This window comes from Syzygium oleosum, unplaced genomic scaffold (assembly GCF_021117445.2).
Source record: "Syzygium oleosum isolate NSW1041296 unplaced genomic scaffold, Sole_v2.1 Sole_v2.11, whole genome shotgun sequence".
Classification (NCBI taxonomy): Eukaryota; Viridiplantae; Streptophyta; class Magnoliopsida; order Myrtales; family Myrtaceae; genus Syzygium; species Syzygium oleosum.
In genome coordinates this window covers 5,625,637-5,649,414 of record NW_026607495.1, presented here as the reverse complement: position 1 = coordinate 5,649,414, position 23,778 = coordinate 5,625,637, and the positions used below count along the sequence as shown (strand labels likewise).

General features: G+C 37.7%; 2 protein-coding genes and 1 pseudogene across 2 annotated transcripts in view; 1 reads left to right on the top strand and 2 right to left on the bottom strand.

The window, feature by feature from the left end:
* Positions 1-6,435: 6,435 nt before the first annotated feature.
* LOC130139227 (putative disease resistance protein RGA3) lies at positions 6,436-9,420 on the bottom strand (annotated as a pseudogene).
* Positions 9,421-9,433: 13 nt separating this feature from the next.
* On the bottom strand, positions 9,434-11,240 carry LOC130139226 (putative disease resistance protein RGA4). Its single transcript, XM_056315741.1, has 2 exons — positions 10,935-11,240; positions 9,434-9,475 (listed from the first exon to the last, which is right to left on the bottom strand). Exons 1-2 carry the CDS (start codon positions 11,238-11,240, stop codon positions 9,434-9,436), a joined length of 348 nt encoding a protein of 115 aa, XP_056171716.1.
* A 4,915-nt stretch (positions 11,241-16,155) lies between these two features.
* The window catches only part of LOC115673878 (external alternative NAD(P)H-ubiquinone oxidoreductase B2, mitochondrial-like), a 55,223-nt gene continuing 47,600 nt past the window's right edge, over positions 16,156-23,778 (top strand). The window contains exon 1 of the mRNA XM_056315803.1: positions 16,156-16,375. Within this exon, the coding sequence (XP_056171778.1) occupies positions 16,173-16,375 (203 nt within the window). The 5' untranslated portion in view covers positions 16,156-16,172. The remainder of the gene's footprint in view (positions 16,376-23,778) is intronic.

Below are 23,778 nucleotides of genomic sequence, written 5' to 3'. Positions count from 1 at the left end.
CTTAAACTTTTTTTGTGCGTCACTAAAAACTCTAAACTTGCCTGTTATGATACACGTACCCCAAACTTTTTTTAATGTCATAAAAATTCCCAAACTTATACAAAGGGGCAACGTCGGGTATATATTCAGATACCGTAAAAGTTATATAATCCGGTCTTTAATTATTCTTTAATTTTATTATAAGTAAAATTTATTGACGATTGACTTATAGATAAAATTAAAGTTAAAAAAAAACTTTAACCCTTATAAAGGGACAAGTAATTGGATTGATAAAAAAAAATAATAATAACCTCTGATACGTCAAAATAATACCTTTTATCTAAGACATGAGATATATGTAACTATTTGATTATAATTGAATTTTATTACAAGGACATTTAAAGGATAAAAGGAGACTTTAAGCTAATAAATGGACACACAATGAATTGAAAATAGATAAACTTGTTATGTTAAAATGATAGTTCAAGATATAAAATAAACGAAAGTGCAAATTGTTCTGTCAAATAAATGAGAATTACACTTGCAAAAGATGGACAAATGAGTGCCTTACCACCAGGAATCACATCTGTAACCGCCAACTGGGCGCGCGCATTAATGAATTTAAAGATGTTAAAGTGCAAACCTTGATTTTTATTCTACCTTTCGAGATGTTTCGATAATTTTCCTTCATAAGACCAAAGAAATTCCAATGTTGAATCGAACCAAGCAGAACCGAACATCTGATCTCCCTATTCCACCCCACTACAACCATTAGAACTGTTCGTTTTTAATAAGAAAAATTGGAGGAAAACGAAGCATCGGATGGACATAAGTCTATTCATCCAATGAAAACAATGCTTGGCCCACATGGCGACCAATTGAGAAACATCGAACCAATTTATGCCAAAAAAAAAATTGGTACAATCATATTATGTTGTCAAGCTTATTGATAATTGGGTGAACAAATCAATAGCTAGCTTATTCATTTTTCATTATTAATTTGCAATTGGAAATTTATGTCATAAATACATAGTCACCATGTCCATAACCTTACTACTGAATATATTAGTCCAATAAATGTGGGTAGTCCAAAGATGTACAATTGAGTCAAACTTGCATAAGAAAGTCGACACATCTTAATAAATTCATTCTACATTGTTTATCCAATGATCAATTTTTATGCTGCATATCTATCCATCTACATATAGAAAATGTGAAGGATACTGCTTGTCTTCTCTCCGGTGGCAAATTGTAATTTCGCCAATACAGATGTACAATTCTGGGCTTGTCTTGAGGCTTCTGTTCATCACTTGGACCCACAGATACCCCCACTCTCTCTCTCTCTCTCTCCTTTTTAACTTTTGTTTTTTTACGAGTCTATTATATTTTTTTTCATTTAATTCTGTATCAACATAATTATTTCGGGAGTCCTAGTATTGATCCGATACTCGAGCCTTAAACTTTCAAATTGTACAATTAAATCCTAAAAATTGTCGACGTTCTTCACGTTAGTCCTTTCCGTCAAGGAGTCGGAACTCAAACCTTAAGCCGAGTGAAAAATGACTTAAATTATTATTTTATTTTGAAAAACAAAAAGAGAGAGTTGCTCATCCAATTAGAAAGGGAAAAAATTAGCACCAATGATGGCCAATCTATGTAAATGATATATATCTATGGAAGACTCATATATTTTTTATGACCAAAACTTTCTCTTCTTTTTTTTCTTTTTTTTGTGCGTTCTTATCCCACTTTTTTTTCCTTTGACAAGTCATGTCCTTTTCATGCCACATGACAACGTTCTTTGAAAAAGAAAAATCGCACCAAAAATCCGCGTTCGTTAGAGTTCTATCACTCTCTCCTGCGTCCATGACAATCTTGACGTGAAAGGAAGTACGTGAAGCGTTCAAATTTCCGTTCTCCGATTGAGTTTTCGTCGAAGAGCGAGATTTGCAAGTGGCCTCTCTCGCAAGAAACCGATTTTGGGGGCAATTGAGGAGAGGGAGAAGGGAAGGGCATCTGAGGAGGGAGAAAAACTGACGGGGAGTCGTGGAACGAGAGATACTTAATCGAGATCTAAATAGAAAATTCTTTAGAGAGGGACGTGTGTAGACACCGAGAGTTTCTGCCGACGTTTTCGACCGCATATTGATCATTTAGGGCCTTCCAACTTTTCTTGGAAGTGTGTATCTCGCTCCCGATGTCATCGATGGTCGCCTTTGGCTTGTTCATTTGCTAAGGAGCAATCGGGGCACGTACTCTTGAGCGAAGTGTCTTCTCGGCGATGGTTGGGGGGAAGATGGGTGTTACTTAGTCTGAAAGGTGCTCCAAGGAGGACAATGATTCGAGGGGAAGGGTGGCAGTGGTTGGGGTCTTGGCTCGGCTAGACCTGACGTCCTATGAGATCCGTCGACATTGGCTTACTGATATCAAATTCCATTCAAGTTGTGCATGCTATAGCATTCTTTCTTTTCATTTTGTGTGTAGATTTAGTGTGTTTTCGAGATCATCTTCGGATTGATCGTAAGCTGACTTGGTCATTCTGAATGACCAAGCCTCACCGAACTCTTCAGCTTCTTTTCGAAATGTGCTCTGCCAAACTTCTTCCGATGCTCGGTTTTCATTTGACAGACGTATCAGTCCACATGCTCTTCAAAGAATACTCGAAAGATAGCTGGGTGTAGTATTCTTTGGGAAACATGGAACAAAATGTGAAACAACGTTTCATTTGGTGCGGCAAATTGTTGCAACTAAGTTTTGAGTGCGTGAAGGATGTTGTTTCTTTGTACTGATTCCCACACGCTGCTATCGTGTCTTATCGATACCCAGAATTGTTGATTTGGCCCCCAAGAGATTTCAGAGCAAGAGGAACTCACTTGCGTTTCTCGACGATTTCGATTGTGATCGCGAACCGTGCATTTTCTTGCTTTCAGTCGAATGCCCGTTTGAGAAAAAAGGAAGAAGCGTCCAGAGAGGAAAGGCCTTGAACTTGAATGCTAATACAGATCCCATGAGGGAAGCGACTTCGTGACTGCGAGTTGCCAAATGGGTCAGCAATTGCTCAATGTCCAAGGTATTTAATAGTGGGACTGTGATCAAGCCACGACTAATAGCATCTCTCAAGACGTTTTCAAAAGTTTTCTTTAGATCAAAATCATCAGAAATGCATACCCATATTCTGAAATCAAATTGTTCTTGGACTTTTTGGTCGTTGTGCACAAACTTAGTAAGCATGGTTTTGCCTAAACATCCCACCCAATTATGAGAGCACATGCAGTCTGAGCTGAGCTGGATCAGCACTCTCTCAACGACGCTAAAAAGGGGTCAAGTTGGCCATTTTCTTTTCTCGCCATTTAAATTACAGCAGGGCGTATCAAGAGATCTTTATGATCCGCAGACAATGAATGCTAATTGTCGTCTCGTATTTTGTAGAAGGTCATAATGGCTATATTAAAAATTGTTCCAACTAAAAGGATCGTTTTATTTTATAAGCAATGGACCAAGCATTAAGGTTTTAATATGGTGTGTCTCGACCATTGGTTCTTCTAGGACATATGACTTAATGGTTGTCTTTTTGTTTTCTCACTTTCCGGGTGAAAACCGGTTTCAGCTTCAAACGATACCGATTTGGCTAATTCTACGGACCGAGCCCCCTCACCCTCATTCTCATCTTCAGGATGTCCAATTTGGCCAATTCTGTGAACTCTAGTGTAGTCATGAAATCATCCGAGGAGGTGCTGAACTTAGTTTGGGGTAAATTTATTACAAATGTACCAGTTTGGGGTTTTTTGTGATATTAACCCAATTAATATTTGCACATTTTGAGATATTTTAGATATTTAGTGCAAAATAAAAGTCAAATTCCATTGTGACACTCGTAAATTTTAGGAAAAATATATACACAGTTTAAATAATGGGTTCGTAATTCTGCCTTTGATTTTTAAGCATCCTTTGAAATTACTTTTCATTTTAACTGCCGGTTCTTTATTTTATTTTATTTTTACCGGAGAGATGGTAGAAAATTACTTCCTTGTTTTCTTTCTTCTTCTTTTTATTTTGGGGTTGGCATGAGGAGAGAGCAGCTGTCCGAGTTTCTCGTACTCAACCACCCAACGCTACGATTGGTAGCCTTTCTTGTCCAATTGTCCCGCGCCGCATCCTAGATCCGACCACGTGCCACGTGGACTCTTCTTACTCGTGCCTGTTCCTTTCCTTGTTTTTTTTTTATTAATACTACAAAAAAACCACAAATTGGTACATTTATAACAATTTTACCCAAAACTAATTTTTTAACCATGAAAAATCTAAAATTGGTACATCTGTGACAAATTTACCCAAAACTAGTTTTTTGATTACCAAAAACCCCGAACTGATATATTTGTGATAAATTTACCCTCCGTTAGTTTCCATTAAATTGAATTAATACCAGAAAAAATCATAAACCGGTACGCCTATGACAAACGGAGGGTAAAATATAAAATTAGTACATCCCTCAATTGTCGCATTCCATTTAACAAAGCAATTTGATAGTCAAATTTAATGGAAATAAACTCAGGGTAAATTTGTCACAGGTATACCAGTTTGGGGTTTTTGGTGGTTAAAAAATAAGTTTGGGGTAAAGTTGTCATATGCATGCCAGTTTAGGGTTTTTCGCGATATTAACCCTTTTTTTTTATGGAGGATCCCTATTGATAAGTCATAAGTAGCCATCAATGACTCAAATTCCTAATGTCCATTCAATTGCAAGACTTCAAACTAGCTCAGCACACTCTCTACAATGCCGAAAAGGATCGATTTGGTCATTTTCTTTTCTTGCCATTAGAAAATCAGTAGGGGGCATTGAGAGAGAGAGCTTCGTGAACCGCAGTTAATGAATGCCAATTTTCGTCTCGTCTTTGACAGAGGATCATAATGGCTAAACTTAAAACCGTTCCAACCAAAAAGATCATTATGTTTTTAAGCAATGGAGCGAATATTAAGGTTTTAATATGGTGCGACTCGACCATTGGTTCTTCTAGGACATATGGGCTACCTTTTTGTTTTCTCATTTTCAGGGTGAAAACCGGTTTCAGCTTCGAGTGATTCTGATTTGGCTAAATCTACAGACCGAGCCCCCTCAACCTCATTCTCATCTTTATGATATCCAATTTGGGCAGTTCTATGCACTCTAGCGTAATCATGAAATCAACTGAGGAGGTGCTGACCTTATGAGGAACCATGGCATACACAATCATAAGTCCAAACAAAAGTGCTTGGGAGACTAAATCTGATGAAGGCTTTGAGCAAATAAAAAAAATTTATTGTTCGTACGATTGGCTTTGTGAATTCATATTCTAAGATTCAGTCTTAGGAGAAAAAGGATAGGAAAAATCTAATCTTCCTATGTTGAAGTGAAGTAAAACAAATTCAAAACGAAAAAGACATGGTTTTTAAATGCATTAATTCTGGGAATCTCTTTAAGTAGTCTAGTGGAATAATTACAAAAAGATCGAGTAATTGACGCTCATTTACCAAAAATAAAATTTAATGGAATGGCATGATGTCATTCATTGTCTATGGATGAAGGATAAATATCGATATAAGAAAATTCAAATAGAAATAATGCGACAGTCGGTCTCATACAATACGAATTAGGTGTTTTCTCCATAGAGAAATTTCCAATACAAACACAAACGAATAATAAAAAAGTGCACTCATTCAAGGAAATAAAGAAAGACATATAATATTAACAACTATTGTTTTCATCCATGAAATGAAAGAGATTGACGAAGAATTAGCGGAGTATACGGCCAAATCTTTGCGGAGATCCACATGGCGTGTCAAATAGATCTTGGGAGTTCACCTGCGCTCCAAAGAGAAAAAAAAAATGAGCTTAGAGTATTTACAACACAGTATTATGGCATTTATTGTGGTGACGTACGGATTTGCCATTTGAGGGCATGTATCTACCATCCTAAGTCACTACCTGGCAAACCCCTGCCTCACTCATGCCATTTTTCATGACAAATAATTACAAATATTCAATTTAGTGACAAAAGGATGTACTATTTTGTAGAAATATTCTTAACCACATAAATTTTCTCGTTTTTCTATTACATGTTACATCTTAACAAAAATAAAGAGGGTAAATTGATACATAAGGAAGTTCCAAAAGTGGCCCCGCATTTAAGGAATTTTAACTTTACGCTTTTTGTTATTTAAACAGAAATAAAAAAAAATGAAAGCGGTCCAATTGCTCTAAGTGACCCTTGATCTTACACATCTCTTCCTAGCATATAACAATATTATATGTTTATCTCCAATTCTTTTACAAAATTTCATGCGAAAAATTACATTGTGCTTGCAGTTAGGAAAGCATTTTTATGGCCATGGCTTCATTCACACGCATCGTTTGTGCCCCTATGCTAGTGCATTTTGAAAGAATGTTGTTGGAATTTTTTCACTTTGTGAGAGTTATTGGATTAAATCTGATTGTGCAAAGTAAAAAACCTTGGTGAAATAAAAATGTATATTACAAACATAATTAGAAAGTAGTTATAAGAAGTTGAATTCCTTTTGCAATCTAATGACCTGATATTGATTGTATCTTAGTAAATATTTTTTTCATATCACTTTTTCCTTTTCTAATTGCAATACTTTAATTAAATTTCAATTCAATTGAAGAATAAAGTGAATCGCTATATTACATCTAAGAACAAAGAAGATATAGAGAGGTGCTTACCTAATCCTCCGTCCATTGTACACGAATACCATCAAGTTCGATTCGAGGAATTTTTGCGATTTTGGGCCAATCCTCGCCTGTTGTTGGTCGACATCTCTCGCTCAGTTGACCACAATTTTCGACACGTAATTCTTTGAGGGCAGCGAGGGACTGGATTCCTTGTGGCATAGATGATAAGTTGGAACATCGGATCAAGTGAATTAATCTGAGACGTGTATGATTGGGAAGCCATTCAGGTACATCAGTCAAGGTCGGGCAGTCATAGACAGAAAAGAACTCCAAAGCGCAAGCAGACTTATCGAGACATTGGAGCACCTCCATCACTTGTTCGGACCTTGATATTGCTAGCACACGAAGATTCGAAGGAAAGTTGGACTTGTTATTGTCGGTCAACATGAGCTTGCAATTGTCAATATTCAAGTACTCTAGGGCAATTAATTCCACAAACGGCAGAGAAATTGGTTCCCCACAATCTTCAATTTCCAACTTTCGAAGGTGAGTCAGTTGGCCAGTACCTTCAAACAAAACCTGAAGATTTGGGCATCCGGTGAGTCCCAAAAATTGTAGATTTTCCAGGTATTGTATTCCACATTCTTGCAGACTCTTCTGCTGTGTTGTTACGTATAGATTTCTAAGGCTGACGAGCCTCTTCATATTTTTGGGTAAATAGCCTAGCTTTGAGCAATGATTGAGTAATAAGTGTAGCAAACTCTGCAGCTCACAAATGGTATCTGAAAGCTTCTTCAATTGCTTGTTTTTAGAGAGATGTAACGACCTCAATTGCTTCAAGTTGCATATGGAACTTGGCAGCTCCTCAAAGCTGCCACATGACAAATCCAGATACCGCAAGTGGTTACATTTGGAGATGCATATTCTACCAAACTCTGTAGTAATAACTCCATCATCAACATCGAATTCAAATTTAATTGCACGGAGCCTCTTTGAAGTTCGCTTTCTCAAAAAAGGTGGGACTCCATCAAAATTTGGGATTCCCTCCAACGAACGGCTAGAGAACGAAATGTACCGAACTCCTTCCGTAATCTCTATAGTATCTAAGCGAACAGCAGAGAAATTATTTTGTGCCACAATCGTTGCAAGAGAATGGACTAGATCGTGCACTTTAAAACTTAATATTGATTCAGACTCATCGACTTCTTGGATCAAAGATCTCTTCCACAACTCTTTGATGTACCCATCGCCAACATCTTCCAAATCTTGTTTTTCCCTTGTTGAACTAATGAGTCCTAAAGCCATCCATATCCTAACTAACCTAGGGCTAGTAATTGCACATCCTTTGGGAAAAAGTGAAAATATGGCAAGACAACATTTTAAGTGAGACGGTAAATGATCATAGCTAAGCTTAAGAACCGGCAGAATGTCCTTCTTTTCTTCCACTAACTTCCATATTTCGCTATCTCTTATATGGGCCCAATACCCTTCTTCGCCCTTTATGTAAAGGAGACTCCCCAAAGTTTTCACAAGGAGAGGAACTCCTTGACATTTTTTGACAATGTCATTTCCAATGTCGAGGAGATCAGGACATGGTTGCTTTTCCTTTTGATCGAATGCCCATTTTTTGAACAATGCCATGGAGTCTTTATGAGAAAGACTGTTTAGATTATGCGCTGGATGGGTACCCATTATAGAAGCGACTTCTAAACTGCGCGTTGTCACAATTATCTTGCTTCCACTAGCTCCTTCGCTCAGCAAAGCTTTCAATTCTTCCCATCTACTGCGGTCGTTGCTCCATACGTCATCCAAGACTAGTAGAAATTTCTTGTCTTTGATGGTGTCTCGTAGAAATGTTTGTGATTGCTGAATATCAAGGTTACTCAAGCTTTGACCAATTGCATCTTTAAGGATTCCGTCAATAGTTTTTTTAAATCAAAGTCCTTAGGTACACACATCCATAGTCGCAACTTGAATTGCTCCTTCACACTGTCGTCATTGTAAATTAATTTAGCTAGGGCCGTCTTGCCCATACCTCCTATTCCAACAATGGGAATCACTACGAGGTTTTTGTCATCTGGCTGCATCAATATCTCAATTATCTTTTGTTTATCAACATCTCTTTCGACGACATCCAATTTGTTTATGAACGAGTAAGTCATCTCTCGTGATCGCAAATGCACCACACCATTGTCAACACTCCGCACACTAAGATCAAATTGATTCTTTTCTATAGAAATTTTAGATAATGTCTCCCTGATCTCCTTGATCTTATGACTAATCTTTGCACGGAGTATTAGCGGATTAGAGAGGGAAAAGAAGTGGTGTACCTTCTCTCTGACACCCCCGTACTGATTGATTACCCGCTTTCGTAAGGCTTCACACTCGAGTTCATCGAGAATATCCTCTGCATCGTATAACACGTCTTGAAGCCGTCGCAGCCACTGTTGCAGGCGATGGTCCTTCGCCTGTTTCTCCTCGGCATCTAACAACACGGCAGTAACAGTGGTCAACGTATTTTCAAGCTCGTGGATCTGATTTTCGAAGCAGCAAATTGTGACGGCTTTTTTGAACGCTGGTGATGCTATCTTCCCTAGCACACCCTGTGCAATGCTGAAAAGGAGTGATTCAGCCATGCTAAGTGACGGGGAAATTGATTCAGGCTATTTGGTTTGAGACGAATCAGAAGAACACACAATGTCTTCCTCTCGTGAGTCAGTTGATATGATGATGGCTTGCTTACAATTGGATGAAAGGGAGGTTCTTTCCTTCCGAGTGGCCTGCAAGTTAACCCAAGCATGCCTTCTGCCTTTTCTTTATCTTGCTTTCCTGGGAACAATAAAGAATCGTGATTACTTCAAAGATCCAATCTCGTCCAAGTATCTATTCTTTACTTGTTTATGTAACTCACCTAAAAATGATTGTCTGTATCACCTGATATAGTTAGATGACCATAAGTTTTTTCATTTTAAAAAATAATTTATGCCTAAACATTTTCGTTGATGATGAAAATACTTTTCCATCAATTCAATTTTGCGAGCAACATAGACGATCATTTTTTGTTAGGAAAATATTTTCTGCATCGTTCATACGGTTCTCTTGGCATTTCATTTTCAGAGATGATCCGGAACATTAATGATGTTAAGAAAAGAATTATTGATCAAACCAAAAGAAAAAATTAAGTTGGGATCCGACGAAATCAATGAAAAGAAGGATGGCACATTGGAGAAGAGTCGAAAACAAATTCTGCCTCAACCATTTGAACCAAAAGCCTATCTCAGTTTCTACGGATTAAATTTAGAGCAAGGCATTGGGAACTCCGAGACTCGTCACTTTTCTTCCATGCCAATCAAACCAAGCAAAGAATCAAAGTGAGATATGGACAAGATCTTGTACGGACGATGGATTGAACTCTTTTGTGATGTGCTGGACCATCACCTTTAAAATTATTAATTAATGATGAGCACCCACCCACTAAAGATTTGAAAAGAAACTCTTTTTTTTATGAGGATTCGTTTGATTCGCGAAAATATTTTCAATTTCCATTTTCATTGAAATTGAGAGTGAAAATAGTTTCATATTCTCGATTTCTATTTTCCTGAAAGTGCGTTCAGTTCGTGGAGAAGAAAACTTTCGATAGAAATGAAACTACGAGAATATGTTTGGTCGTAATATTTTCAAAAGGAGTACCTATCAATCCGTTTCAATTGCCAAGTTGCCCATTAGATTACAATTTGTCGCCGAGAAAGCCCAATAGATCGATCTCACCAAGAAATTTCAGTTTGAACGAAGCCCAAATGCATTTCGGCGAAAGTTTCAAAAGTGGCCCCCGCATTTAAGGGATTTTAACTTTACGCTTTTTGTTATTTAAACAGCTATAAAAAAAATGAAAATGGTCCAATTGCTCTAAGTGACCCTTGATCTTGCACATCTCTCCCCAGCATATAACAATATTATATGTTTATCTCCAATTCTTTTACAAAATTTCATGCGAAAAATTACATTGTGCTTGCAGTTAGGAAAGCATTTTTATGGCCATGGGTTCATTCACATGCATCGTTTGTGCCCCTATGCTAGTGCATTTTGAAAGAACGTTGTTGGAATTTTTTCACTTTGTGAGAGTTATTAGATTAAATCTGATTGTGCAAAGTAAAAAACCTTTGTGAAATTAAAATAAGAATGTATATTACAAACATAATTAGAAAGTAGTTATAAGAAGTTGAATTCCTTTTGCAATCTAATGACCTGATATTGATTGTATCTTAGAGAGGGAAAAGAAGTGGTGTACCTTCTGTCTGACACCCCCGTACTGATTGATTACCCGCTTTCGTAAGGCTTCACACTCGAGTTCATCGAGAATATCCTCTGCATCGTATAACACGTCTTGAAGCCGTCGCAGCCACTGTTGCAGGCGATGGTCCTTCGCCTGTTTCTCCTCAGCATCTAACAACACGGCAGTAACAGTAGTCAACGTCTTTTCAAGCTCGTGGATCTGATTTTCGAAGCAGCAAATTGTGACGGCTTTTTTGAACGCTGGTGATGCTATCTTCCCTAGCACACCCTGTGCAATGCTGAAAAGGAGTGATTCAGCCATGCTAAGTGACGGGGAAATTGATTCAGGCTATTTGGTTTGAGACGAAGCAGAAGAACACACAGTGTCTTCCTCTCGGGAGGCAGTTGATATGATGATGGCTTGCTTACAATTGGATGAAAGGGAGGTTCTTTCCTTACGAGTGGCCTGCAAGTTAACCCAAGCATGCCTTCTGCCTTTTCTTTATCTTGCTTTCCTGGGAACAATAAAGAATCGTGATTACTTCAAAGATCCAATCTCGTCCAAGTATCTATTCTTTACTTGTGTATGTAACTCACCTGAAAATGACTGTCTATATCACCTGGTATAGTTAGATGACCATAAATTTTTTCATTTTAAAAAATAATTTATGCCTAAGCGTTTTCGTTAACGATGAAAATACTTTTCCACCAATTCAATTCTGTGAGCGACATAGACGATCAGTTTTAGTTAGGAAAATGTTTTCTATATTGTTCATACGGTTCTCTCGGCATTTTCATTTTCAGAGATGATCCGCGATATTAATGATGTTACGAAAAGAATTATTGATTAAACCGAAAGAAAAAATTAAGTTGGGATCCGACGAAATCAATGAAAAGAAGGATGACACAATTGAGAAGAGTCGAAAACAAATTCTGCCTCAACCATTTGAACCAAAAGCCTATCTCAGTTTCTACGGATTAAATTTAGAGCAAGGCATTGGGAACTCCGAGACTCGTCACTTTTCTTCCATGCCAATCAAACCAAGCAAAGAATCAAAGTGAGATATGGACAAGATCTTGTACGGACGATGGATTGAACTCTTTTGTGATGTGCTGGACCATCACCTTTAAAATTATTAATTAATGATGAGCACCCGTTCACTAAAGAGATCGGAAAAGAAACTCTTTTTTTTGTCTGAGGATCCGTTTGATTCGCGAAAATATTTTTAATTTCCATTTTCATTGAAATTGAGAGTGAAAATAGTTTCATATTCTCGATTTCTATTTTCTTGAAAGTGTGTTCAGTTCGTGGAGAAGAAAACTTTCGATAGAAATGAAACTACGAGAATATGTTTGGTCGTAATGTTTTCAAAAGGAGTACCTATCAATCCGTTTCAATTGCCAAGTTGCCCATTAGATTACAATTTGTCGCCGAGAAAGCCCAATAGATCGATCTCACCAAGAAATTTCAGTTTGAACGAAGCCCAAATGCATTTCGGCGAAAGTTTCAAGAGTTTCGGATCTAAAAAATTGAAAGTTCTCGAGCCGTAAGACTTAGACTGAGCCAAAAAAATAAGTGAAAGACAAAAGTCGATCCGTATAGTCAGACCACTCTAAACTTTCATGAACCCAAAAGAGAAATTTTAAGATTAATTTGGATTTGCCCCCCAAATTGCATTCATGTGGAAAGCAGTTAATTTGACAAGGGAGCACTTGTTTGTGTCACGTTCTCCATGAAAGCATAAAAGTAATTTTTATAATTTTGTAAAGGGTAAATATGATATACACATATATATATTTTTTAGGGTGGGCACCAAATTTAAATTTAAATTTTATATTAGATGAAAAATGGAAATGAAAAGAAAGAAGAAGAGAATATAGATGTGCTGCTTGGCCAACGTTGGAGTTGGGATTCCATAAAGATGGAAGGAACGTGGGAAACTGTGATGGAGACAGTTGGGAGCCCAACAACATGCATCCTTCTAGAAATTTGGGTCGCTCTTTCCGTAAATCCTCTCGCGAATTCCACCCCACCATGTCCAAAAGTGTTTTTTTTTTCAAATTATTATTACAATTTAGCAAGTATGTTTTCGATATTTTCATGACATGTATAGTTTCAAAGGTTAATACCACGAAAAATCACATACTGGTATACCTGTGAAAAATTTATTCTTAATTAGTTTTCATTAAATTTTACCGTCAAATTGCTGAGTTAAATTACACGTAACAATTGATGGGTGTACCAGTTTGAGGTTTTACCCCACTGTTTGTCACAGACTTACCAGTTTATGATTCTTCGTGGTATTAATCCAATTTAACAGAGGATAACTTTATCACAAGTATATCGGTTTAGAGTTCTTGGTGGTCAAAAAATTAGTTTGGGATAAATTTATTACAAGTGTACCAGTTTGTGGTTTTTAATGATCAAAAAATTAATTTGGGGTAAATTTATCACAATAGTACCAATTTAGAGTTTTTGGTGATATTAACCCTAGTTTTAATAGATAGTGGGAAATATAATGGGAAAATGACAAAAATTGTCTTTAAATTTCGGCTAGATGTGCAATGTTATTTTTGAATTTTTAATTTGTTCAACGTGTTCTTCAAACTATTCCCCAAATATGTATTCTAGTCTCTAAACTTTCAATTAACTCAATCTAATTCCACAACTTTCCATAAAAAAGTTAAAAGTTTCGATAATTACACTATTGCCCGGATTTCAAAATATCTATTTTTTTATAAGGATTTTAGAGTATCTTTTCATTAAATCCATTTCCTAAGTCAACAAAGATAGTATTATCTTTTTACTACTTGTTTACCTTTTTGGTCTTTATAAATATTACAATAGTTGCATTTAAGTATATCAGCTTATGATCTATGTAAAAGTGAAAGTAGAACCTAATTTAAAGTTGTATCGGGTTGATATTCCTAATATTATAAGCTCTTAGTTTAGAAATTTAACTAAATTTAAATAAAAAAAATGAAACACAAAAACTTGATAATTTTATCAATCTGAAAAAATGGGAACAATATTTAAATTTAATATAAGTGCGAAAAATCTATAGATAAATTGTTATCGTAGTTAAATAATCTTATGAAAACACTAATTATTGAAATAAAAAGAATATGAATCCAATATAAACTCTAAATAAGGTTATATTTGTACTATTATAGAGACTATAAGTTGAAATATATTTAAATCGAGCTATAGTAATATTAATAAAGATCAAAAAGGTAAAAAGGCAATAAAAATATAGCATATTTTCTGTTGAATTAGGAAATGGATTGAAATGAAAACTTATGAATATTATCGAAGGACTAATTTGACTTTGTTATGAAAAAATGAGGGACTATATTAAACAATGTGTCATTTTCCGAAATGTAATCTACACGAGCAATTTTTTTTTTTACTTTTGGTCTTGTTTTATTCTAACTCTTAACTCACTGTCAAACTTTTGTTCTACATCTTTGCAGAGCGTGGAAGTCGAACTCCATACCTAAAACTAAATGTCTCCACCCCCAACTTTCCCATCCCCATTTCATATAGGAAGGATGGCCACTTGGGGCAACCCCCAGTGGTTACACGAGCAAAGTTCAAACAATGACATCAATACATATATCCATATGTATCATTCATTCAAATATATATATATATATATATATATATATATATTTTTACATATTTAGAAAGAGATGGCTCCACGGAATATAAAAGTCAAATTGCATTGTGATACAGACAAATTTTGGAAACACAAAATTACAGTAAAAAATTTGACCGGTCTCTTTCTTTCCCCGAAAGAGAGTTGAAAAGTCCGACTTGAACACGTACGCCCCTCGCCAATTGTCCAGCGCACGAGAAGTGAGGGAGCCGTCCGAGCTTCTCGTACTGTCCCACCCAACCCCTACGATTTAGCCAGCCTTTCCACGTCCGATTGTCCAGCGCCGCATCCTACGACTGACCACGTGCCACGTGGACTCCGCTCATTCGTGTCCCCTTCCCCACTTTTTAGGTCCCTATCAATAAGTCGTGGTTAGTCATCAAATTGCTCAGATTCCCCAACCTCCGTTCAATGTCGGCTTTTACCCAAAAACCCGATTTTGATTTGGGCGTCAAAACTTGGGTTCGGAGACGCAAGTGCCCCTTATTTTGAGTAGCTGAGTGGATAAATGTCGATTTCATTTCGAGCTCGTATTGACTAGCGTCCAATTCCGTATGCCTGTGCATGAAAAAAAAAGAGAGGAGATGCCCTTAGGATTGGCGCCGGTTCATTGGGTCGTCCAAGGATTTCCAATTCAAGAACCAAAGTTCGCTCGTTTGAATCCTATCACCACGTGTGAATTGTTCAAGGTCAATATCACTCGCGCACAGGCTAAATTACTAAGTTTAATCGATTCACAGGGCTTTTGCAAGGTATTTCATGAATGTTTGGGTAGCCGGATTTCAATGCTCGTACCCCTGGATTGTCAAAGAAGAAAAGTGGAGAAGTGGCGCTGGTGTGCGAGCGAATGAAGAGAGAGAGAGAAAGTAAAGGAGGCGAAAGTAAATAGATCAAATTCAACCAAACATCAAGAGTGTTGCTAATGCACCGTTTCGTTGTTTTACATTGCACGAGAAGATGAAATTTTAACCCTGATGAGCAACAGATTGGTTCCTCATCTTGCACTTTTATTTATGACATTCCTATCGACATTTGAAGATGGAAATTTCATTAGAACAGAGAATAATCCGATATACTTTTAGAAAATGTCATAAATAATAACGTAAAAAGTAACTATGGATCCTAAATTCAATCAATGAATTGAGAGCCTGAGGCATCCGGCAGCAAAATGCTTGAGATAATAATATTCAGACCGATCATGAGCACACGTGCATCGCACGATTCGCACCAGGCGGCCCCCAGGAAGACCGCGCACGTTATAGCAGCTGAAAACCCCGCGTGCATCCAACTGGGGGGGTGTGGGGCCCGCCCGCCCCGATCCGGCGGTCAACGGCCGTCCGATCCAACCAAAGCGGCCACGCGCCCTTTCGGGAGCGTGTGGGGCCCCCCGCACATGCGCGCACGCCGTCGCGAGCCTTTAAGAGGAGGAGAGCACGAGAGCCGCGAGTCCCGCCACGTGGCCTCCGTTCCTTGACCGCCAAGTCAATGACAGCGAGCTCCGAAAATGAAACTAGTAAAAAAAAAGAAAAAAAGAAAAAGGAAAAGAAGAAAACTCCACCGAACAACGCAACAAGAAAAGGAGGAAGGAGCCTGGAATGATCGCGACGTTGACGATCTTCCTCTGTTCTTTGAACGAACAACTGTTCTCCAACATCGTCGGAACTCGCCCGCCGCAGATCCATCCGGAGCGCCCGCTCGGGGAAGAGATGGGGACCTCGACGACGCTGCTCGACAGGTTCTCCCGCGCCTTCCACGACCACCCCTCCCTCGCCAAGCTCGTCGTCCTCTTCACCGTCAGGTTCATGCTCTGAGGAGCAATTGGGGCCTGTACGCTCGAGTGAAGTGTCTTCATGTCGGTCGACAAGGGGAAGATCGGTTTTACTCGGTCTGAAAGGTGCTCTAAGGAGGACAGTGATTCGAGGGGATGGGTGGTGGCGGTGGCAGTGGTGGTGGCTGGGGTCTTGGCTCGGCTTAGACCCGATGTCTTATGAGATCCGTCAACGTTGGCTTACTGACATCAAAATCCATTCAAGCTGTGTATGCTATAGCTTTCTTTTCATTTTGTGTATAGATTTAGTGTATGTTCTGTTGGAAATATGGGATAAATTGATGGGTGAATGAATGAGAAATTGATGCTCAAAGAACACCCTTGAGTTGGAAGTGGGAAGTGGAAAAACACTAATCCCACATTGGAAAAGAAAGAAGGCTATGTAGCGCTTTATATACAGTTACACTCATTTGAAGTGGTAACTATCATAGCACAAACACTATGCCTCGTGCGCAGACGCAGAGGGGTGTAAATCCGACGCTCGACAAGCTGAAACTTGGGCGCGAGCGCACGTCTCGTGTACACGATTGCAGGACCGAAAAGCAGGCCTCACGACGAGCCCAATTTTGCCTTCTGATTTATTTTTCAACTCAAGCTGTTACAAATTTCAATTTGTAACGTATGATTAATAGCAGGTTAATGGCGTCGTTACGTAATTAATTATATAACGGCTAGCTGTTACGAAATTAATTATATAACGGCAAGCTGTTACGGAATTAATTATATAACGGCAAGCTGTTACGGAATTAATTATAACGGCAAGCTGTTACGGAATTAATTTTATAACGTTTATAACAGCAAGCTGTTACGGAATTCCTTTTATAACGGCAGATTTAATCGGCCGTTATTCCCGATGTGTATTAATTTTGTAACGACCGATTTAATCGGCCGTAATTATTCCCGAAATTCTCTCCCCTCTGTTCTATTTTATCAAAATCATTCTTCCTCTGTTTTACACTCTCTGCATTTGCACAGTTTTCGATAGTGTTCAGTTCCACAATTTGTTCAAGTTCGCCGGAAGTTTTGAAGTGCTGATTACTTCTTAGCCGTCAACCGTTGTATCCTGGGAGATAGACGTTCACGAAACCTCAAACGCGTGCTGAAGGGAACGAATCTATTTTAAGAAAACTGTATCAAACACAGGCCTCGGTATTCATTTGTATCGATTCCAAATTTGTTATTGCAATTTCGTTTCTTTACAATTCTGTATTGTTTGTAATATTTATACTAATGCCGATTTGAATTTCGCAACAATCTTAAAACAGATTCGTGCTTTTAAAAATTCAAATGGCTACTGGGAACGAAGTCGTGGATGTGGCTGCTGGAAACGTTGGTGTCGATGTGGCTGCTGACAACATCACCAAAAACTCTGCCTATGCCTCGGCTGTCCAACTGCATGGCTCATCCTCTGTTCCTTCTGCGTTTTCTGTCCACCATGTTGAGAAACCTGAAAAGTTCGATGGATCGAACTTTAAAATGTGGCAGCAAAAGATGTTGTTTTATTTAACAACTTTGAATCTTGCGAGATTCTTGACTGAGGAAGCTCCTAAGTTATCCGATGGAGAAACGGATAAGCAAGCCTTCAACGCTGTTGAAGCATGGAAGCACTCTGACTTCCTTTGTAGGAACTATGTCATGAATGGCTTACATGACTCATTGTACAATGTCTATTGTGCAAAAAAGACGGCAAAGGAGTTATGGGAAGCCTTGGATCGGAATTATAAAACAGAGGATGCCGAAGCAAAGAAATTTGTTGTCGGTCGATTCCTTGACTATAAAATGGTGGATTTTAAGACTGTGATCAGTCAAGTGCAAGAAATTCAAGTGATCTTGCATGAAATTCAGGCTGAAGGAATGAACTTGAGTGAAATCTTCCAAGTGGCTGTTATTATTGAAAAGCTACCTCCTAGGTGGAAGAATTTCAAGAACTATCTCAAGCACAAGCGAAAGGAAACGAACTTGGAAGAGCTGATTGTTAGACTTCGAATCGAAGAAGGCAATAGAGGATCTGAACGCAAAGGGTTCAATCCTACTACAGCTAAGGCAAATGTTGTGGAGCTTAGGCAAGGCCACAAGAACAAGAAGATTGTCAAGCCAAAGTTGGGACCAAAAGGAGGAATTTCCAAGAACAAGTTTCAAGGAAAATGCTTCAACTGTGGCAAAATGGGGCATAGATCTGTGGATTGCAGACTTCCGAAAAAGAAGAATTATGAGACAAATATGGTGAATGGCATCGCTCAAGACGTGTCAAACATAAACCTTTCTGCAACGATTTCTGAAGTAAACTTAATTGGGTCCAATCCGAAGGAATGGTGGATTGACACTGGTGCCACTAGGCACATATGCTCTAACAAGGACCTGTTCACAAATCTTGAACCAATTAATGGGGAAAAGGTTTTTATGGGAAACTCTGCCTCTTCTGCTGTCGAAGGCCAAGGGAAGGTGTTGCTGAAGATGACATCTGGAAAAGAGCTGACTCTGAACAATGTCCTATATGTGCCAGAAATTCGAAAGAACCTGGTCTCTGGGTCTCTGTTGAACAAGCATGGATTTCGTATGGTGTTCGAGTCAGACAAAGTTATTTTGTCTAAATCTGGAATGTATGTGGGGAAGGGATATGTATCTGATGGGCTTTTTAAGTTCAATGTAATGACAATTATCAATAAAGATAATAAGCCTTCCGTTTATTTGCTTGAGTCTTCCAACTTATGGCATGATAGACTAGGACATGTTAATTATGATACATTGCGTAGATTAATTAACTTGGAACATATACCTTCATTCCAAATTGATTCAAAACATAAATGTGAAATTTGTGTTGAGGCAAAATTAACGAGATCATCATTTCAAACAATTGAAAGAAACACCGAACCCCTTGAATTAATTCATAGTGATGTCTGCGATTTGAAATTCATTCAAACGAGAGGTGGTAATAAATATTTTATTACTTTTATCGATGATAACACCAAAAAATGCTACGTGTATTTGCTTAAAAGCAAAGATGAAGCCTTAGAGAAATTTGTTCTCTAGAAGAATGAAGTTGAAAATCAACTCAATAAGAAAATTAAAAGATTGAGAAGTAATAGAAGTGGCGAGTATGAAGCACCAATTGGTGAATTCTGTGCACAACATGGAATTATACATGAAGTAACTGCGCCTTACTCTCCTCAATCAAATGGTGTTGCTGAACGTAAAAATCGCACATTGAAAGAAATGATGAATGCGATATTACTAAATTCAGGTTTGCCTCAAAATATGTGAGGAGAAGCTATTTTGTCAAGCAATTACCTTTTAAACAAGGTACCTCGAAAGAAAGAGGATAAAACCCCTTATGAGTTATGGAAAGGTAGGAGACCATCCTACAAACACTTACGAGTGTGGGGGTGTCTTGCAAAAGTGGCGGTTCCAACACCAAAGAAAACAAAGATAGGTCCTAAAACGGTGGACTGTATCTTTATAGGCTATGCACATAACAGTAATGCATATCGATTTCTTGTACATGAATCTAAAATTCCAGATATACACAAGAATACGATAATGGAATCTAGGAATGCATCATTCTTTGAAAATGTATTTCCTTATAAATCCAATGATGGATCAAGTTCATCTAAACGAAAGAATGAAACTATGAATGAAGAAAGTCATGATTCGGCTCATGAAATTCATGACTCAGATCATGAACTAGAACCGAGACGTAGCAAAAGAGCAAGAGTGGAAAAATCTTTTGGAAATGATTTTCTAACTTATTTGTTAGAAAAGGAACCATTAAATTATGCAGAAGCTATGAATTCTTCTGAGGGACCTCTATGGAAAGAAGCAATAAAAAGTGAAGTTGATTCTATTTTGCAGAATCATACTTGGGAGCTAGTGAATCTTCCTCCTGGTTGTAAGCCTTTAAAGTCCAAATGGATTTTTAAAAAGAAAATAAAAGCAACTGGCTCCATTGATAAGTATAAAGGCAGACTTGTGATCAAAGGATACAAATAACGAGAAGGCTTAGATTACTTTTATACTTATGCTCCTATGACGAGAATAACCTCCATTAGGATGATAATTGCAATTGCAGCATTGCGAAATCTAGAAGTACATCAAATGTATGTAAAAACAGCTTTCCTAAATGGTGATTTGGATGAAGAAATCTACATGGAACAACCTGAGGGTTTTATAGTTCCAAGACAAGAAAGGAAAGTCTGTAAATTGGTGAAATCATTGTATGGCCTAAAACAAGCACCAAAGCAGTGGCATGAAAAGTTTGATAATGCAATGATTACCAATGGTTTTAAGATTAATGAATGTGATAAATGTGTCTACATTAAAGAGACAACAAATGGCTATGTCATTTTGTGTCTTTACGTAGATGACATACTAATTGTTGGTAGTGATGATAAAATGATCAAATCTACCAAGTATATGTTGAATTCAAGATTTGACATGAAAGATATGGGACCTACTGATATGATTTTAGAAATTAAAATCACAATAACGTCAGAAGGTCTTATTTTAAACCGGTCACACTATGTGGACAAGATTCTTGAAAAATTCAACATGAATGATTCTGGTATTGCTAGAACACCATTAGACAATAGTCTTCATCTGTCCAAGAATAGAGGAGAGGGTATTTCTCAAGTAGAGTACTCTAGAGTTGTTGGAAGTCTAATGTACTTAATGAGTTGTACTAGACCAGACATTGCCTATACGGTTAGTAAATTGAGTAAATATACGAGCAATCCGAGTGCTGACCATTGGAAAGCAATTGTGAGAGTATTTAGGTACTTACGATATACTCGGAATTATGGCCTGCATTATACCAGATACCCAGCTGTTCTAGAAGGATATAGTGATGCGAACTGGATATCTGATATAAAAGACTCAAAATCTACTAGTGGATATGTATTCACACTAGCAGGAACAGCTGTATCTTGGAAATCCTGTAAACAAACTGTTATAGCCATATCCACAATGGAATCTGAATTTATAGCTTTAGATAAATATGGTGAAGAGGCTGAATGGCTATGCCATTTCTTAGAGGATATTCCAAAATGGCAAAAACCTGTGCCACCAATAAGTATACATTGTGATAGTCAATCTGCGATTGGAAGAGCACAGAGTAATATGTATAATAGTAAGTCTAGACATATACGTCGTAGACATAATACCATTAGACAACTACTCTCAACAGGAATTATCTCTATTGACTACGTAAAGTCAAGGGATAATATTGCGGATCCGCTAACCAAAGGGTTAAACAGAGAGTTAGTTGAGAAATCGACAAGAGGAATGGGACTGAAGCCCATGAAAGAATAAGTTGGTATAAAGGAAACCCAACCTAGTTGACTGGAGATCCCAAGATCTACGTTCAAAGGGACAACCTAATTATATAAACTTAGTGATGTCACTGTGGGGGTTATCCCTAAAACCATTCCTATATAAAATATCAGTGATATTGTAAAGAAAAGGATAGCAATTTTGCTTTAATGATTCTTAAGTGGAGTAAACAAATTACTCAAAAATTAAGTAATCACCTATGGGAGAGAGAAGTGGGGCCGCTTCAAAGGAAAATTATTTAAGGGCTAAATTCTTTAGAAACTCTTGCAGAACCAGGTTGATGTTCATGGCCAAAACGAACATAACTATGAGAATTGAACAAACGTATAGATGATTCCTGTGTGAAGTGTATGGTTCATTTACATAAGAAAGCTGGACAGTTCAAGGACATCATGTCTACTGGACAACTAGTAAAGTAAATATACTTTCACAAGGGAAGGTTCAAAGGGTAACACCTACCTATCCTATGCAGGTTTCAATTGTTGAACACTATCACAGAGTCAAAACTAAAACAATTTTCATTCATGTGGGGGATTGTTGGAAATATGGGATAAATTGATGGGTGAATGAATGAGAAATTGATGCTCAAAGAACACCCTTGAGTTGGAAGTGGGAAGTGGAAAAATACTAGTCCCACATTGGAAAAGAAAGAAGGCTATGTAGTGCTTTATATACAGTTACACTCATTTGAAGTGGTAACTATCATAGCACAAACACTATGCCTCGTGCGCAGGCGCAGAGGGGTGCAAATCCGACGCTCGACAAGCTGAAACTTGGGCGCAAGCGCACGTCCCGTGTACACGATTGCAAGACCGAAAAGCGGGCCTCGCGACGAGCCCAATTTTGCCTTTTGATTTATTTTTCAACTCAAGCTGTTACAAATTTCAATTTGTAACGTATGATTAATAGCAGGTTAATGGCGTCGTTACGTAATTAATTATATAACGGCAAGCTGTTACGAAATTAATTATATAACGGCTAGCTGTTACGGAATTAATTATATAACGGCAAGCTGTTACGGAATTAATTATAACGGCAAGCTGTTACGGAATTAATTTTATAACGTTTATAACAGCAAGCTGTTACGGAATTCATTTTATAACGGCAGATTTAATCGGCCGTTATTCCCGATGTGTATTAATTTTGTAACGACCGATTTAATCGGCCATAATTATTCTCGAAATTCTCTCCCCTCTGTTCTATTTTATCAAAATATTCTTCCTCTGTTTTACACTCTCTGCATTTGCACAGTTTTCGATAGTGTTCAGTTCCACAATTTGTTCAAGTTCGCCGGAATTTTTGAAGTGCTGATTACTTCTTAGCCGTCAACCGTTGTATCCTGGGAGACAGACGTTCACGAAACCTCAGACGCGTGCTGAAGGGAACGAATCTGTTTTAAGGAAACTGTGTCAAACACAGGCCTCGGTATTCATTTGTATCGATTTCAAATTTGTTATTGCAATTTCGTTTCTTTACAATTCTGTATTGTTTGTAATATTTATACTAATGCCGATTTGAATTTCGCAACATGTTCGAAATCATCTTCGGATTGATTGTAAACTGACTTCGTCATTTTGAATAGCAAAGCCACAAAGAACTCCATAGCTTCTTTTCGACATGATCTTTTCAGTTGAAAATATGTCTCGAATTTGAGCCCAAAGCAAAAATTTAAATTAAAAAAAAAAATCTAAGGTCAAGTTTCGGAAATTAGCTTTCCGAATGTGAGTTGCAGTCTTCACCCACTGCAAAAGGAAAGTCCAATTGTGTTAGAGAAAGGAAGGAAACACTACTTGAATCCGGTCAAAGAAAAGTCAAAAGAGGAAAGTCCAAACTTTGACTAGTTGACCGAATAACATGATTTCCTAATCCATGACGTTAGCTATAAATATATTCAGTGGGCACTTTGGGCGGTGGTTGTTGATGAATACATGACGTTATTCTTGAAGTGCCGCTTGTGTGCGAGTGCTTCGCGGTGGACGATTTTCATAGTTTTGTTCGTGAAATTACATCAAGAATTCAAGTATTTATAGCGATTAAATCTTGTAATA

Bases quoted from the DNA above. Each gene is read 5' to 3' on its own strand.
- LOC130139226 (XM_056315741.1), bottom strand. From the start codon at position 11,240: ATGGCTGAATCACTCCTTTTCAGCATTGCACAGGGTGTGCTAGGGAAG. The intron at 9,476-10,934 runs GTACACCACTTC...TATTGTTCCCAG, and splicing joins ACGGGGGTGTCAGACAGAAG to GAAAGCAAGATAAAGAAAAG.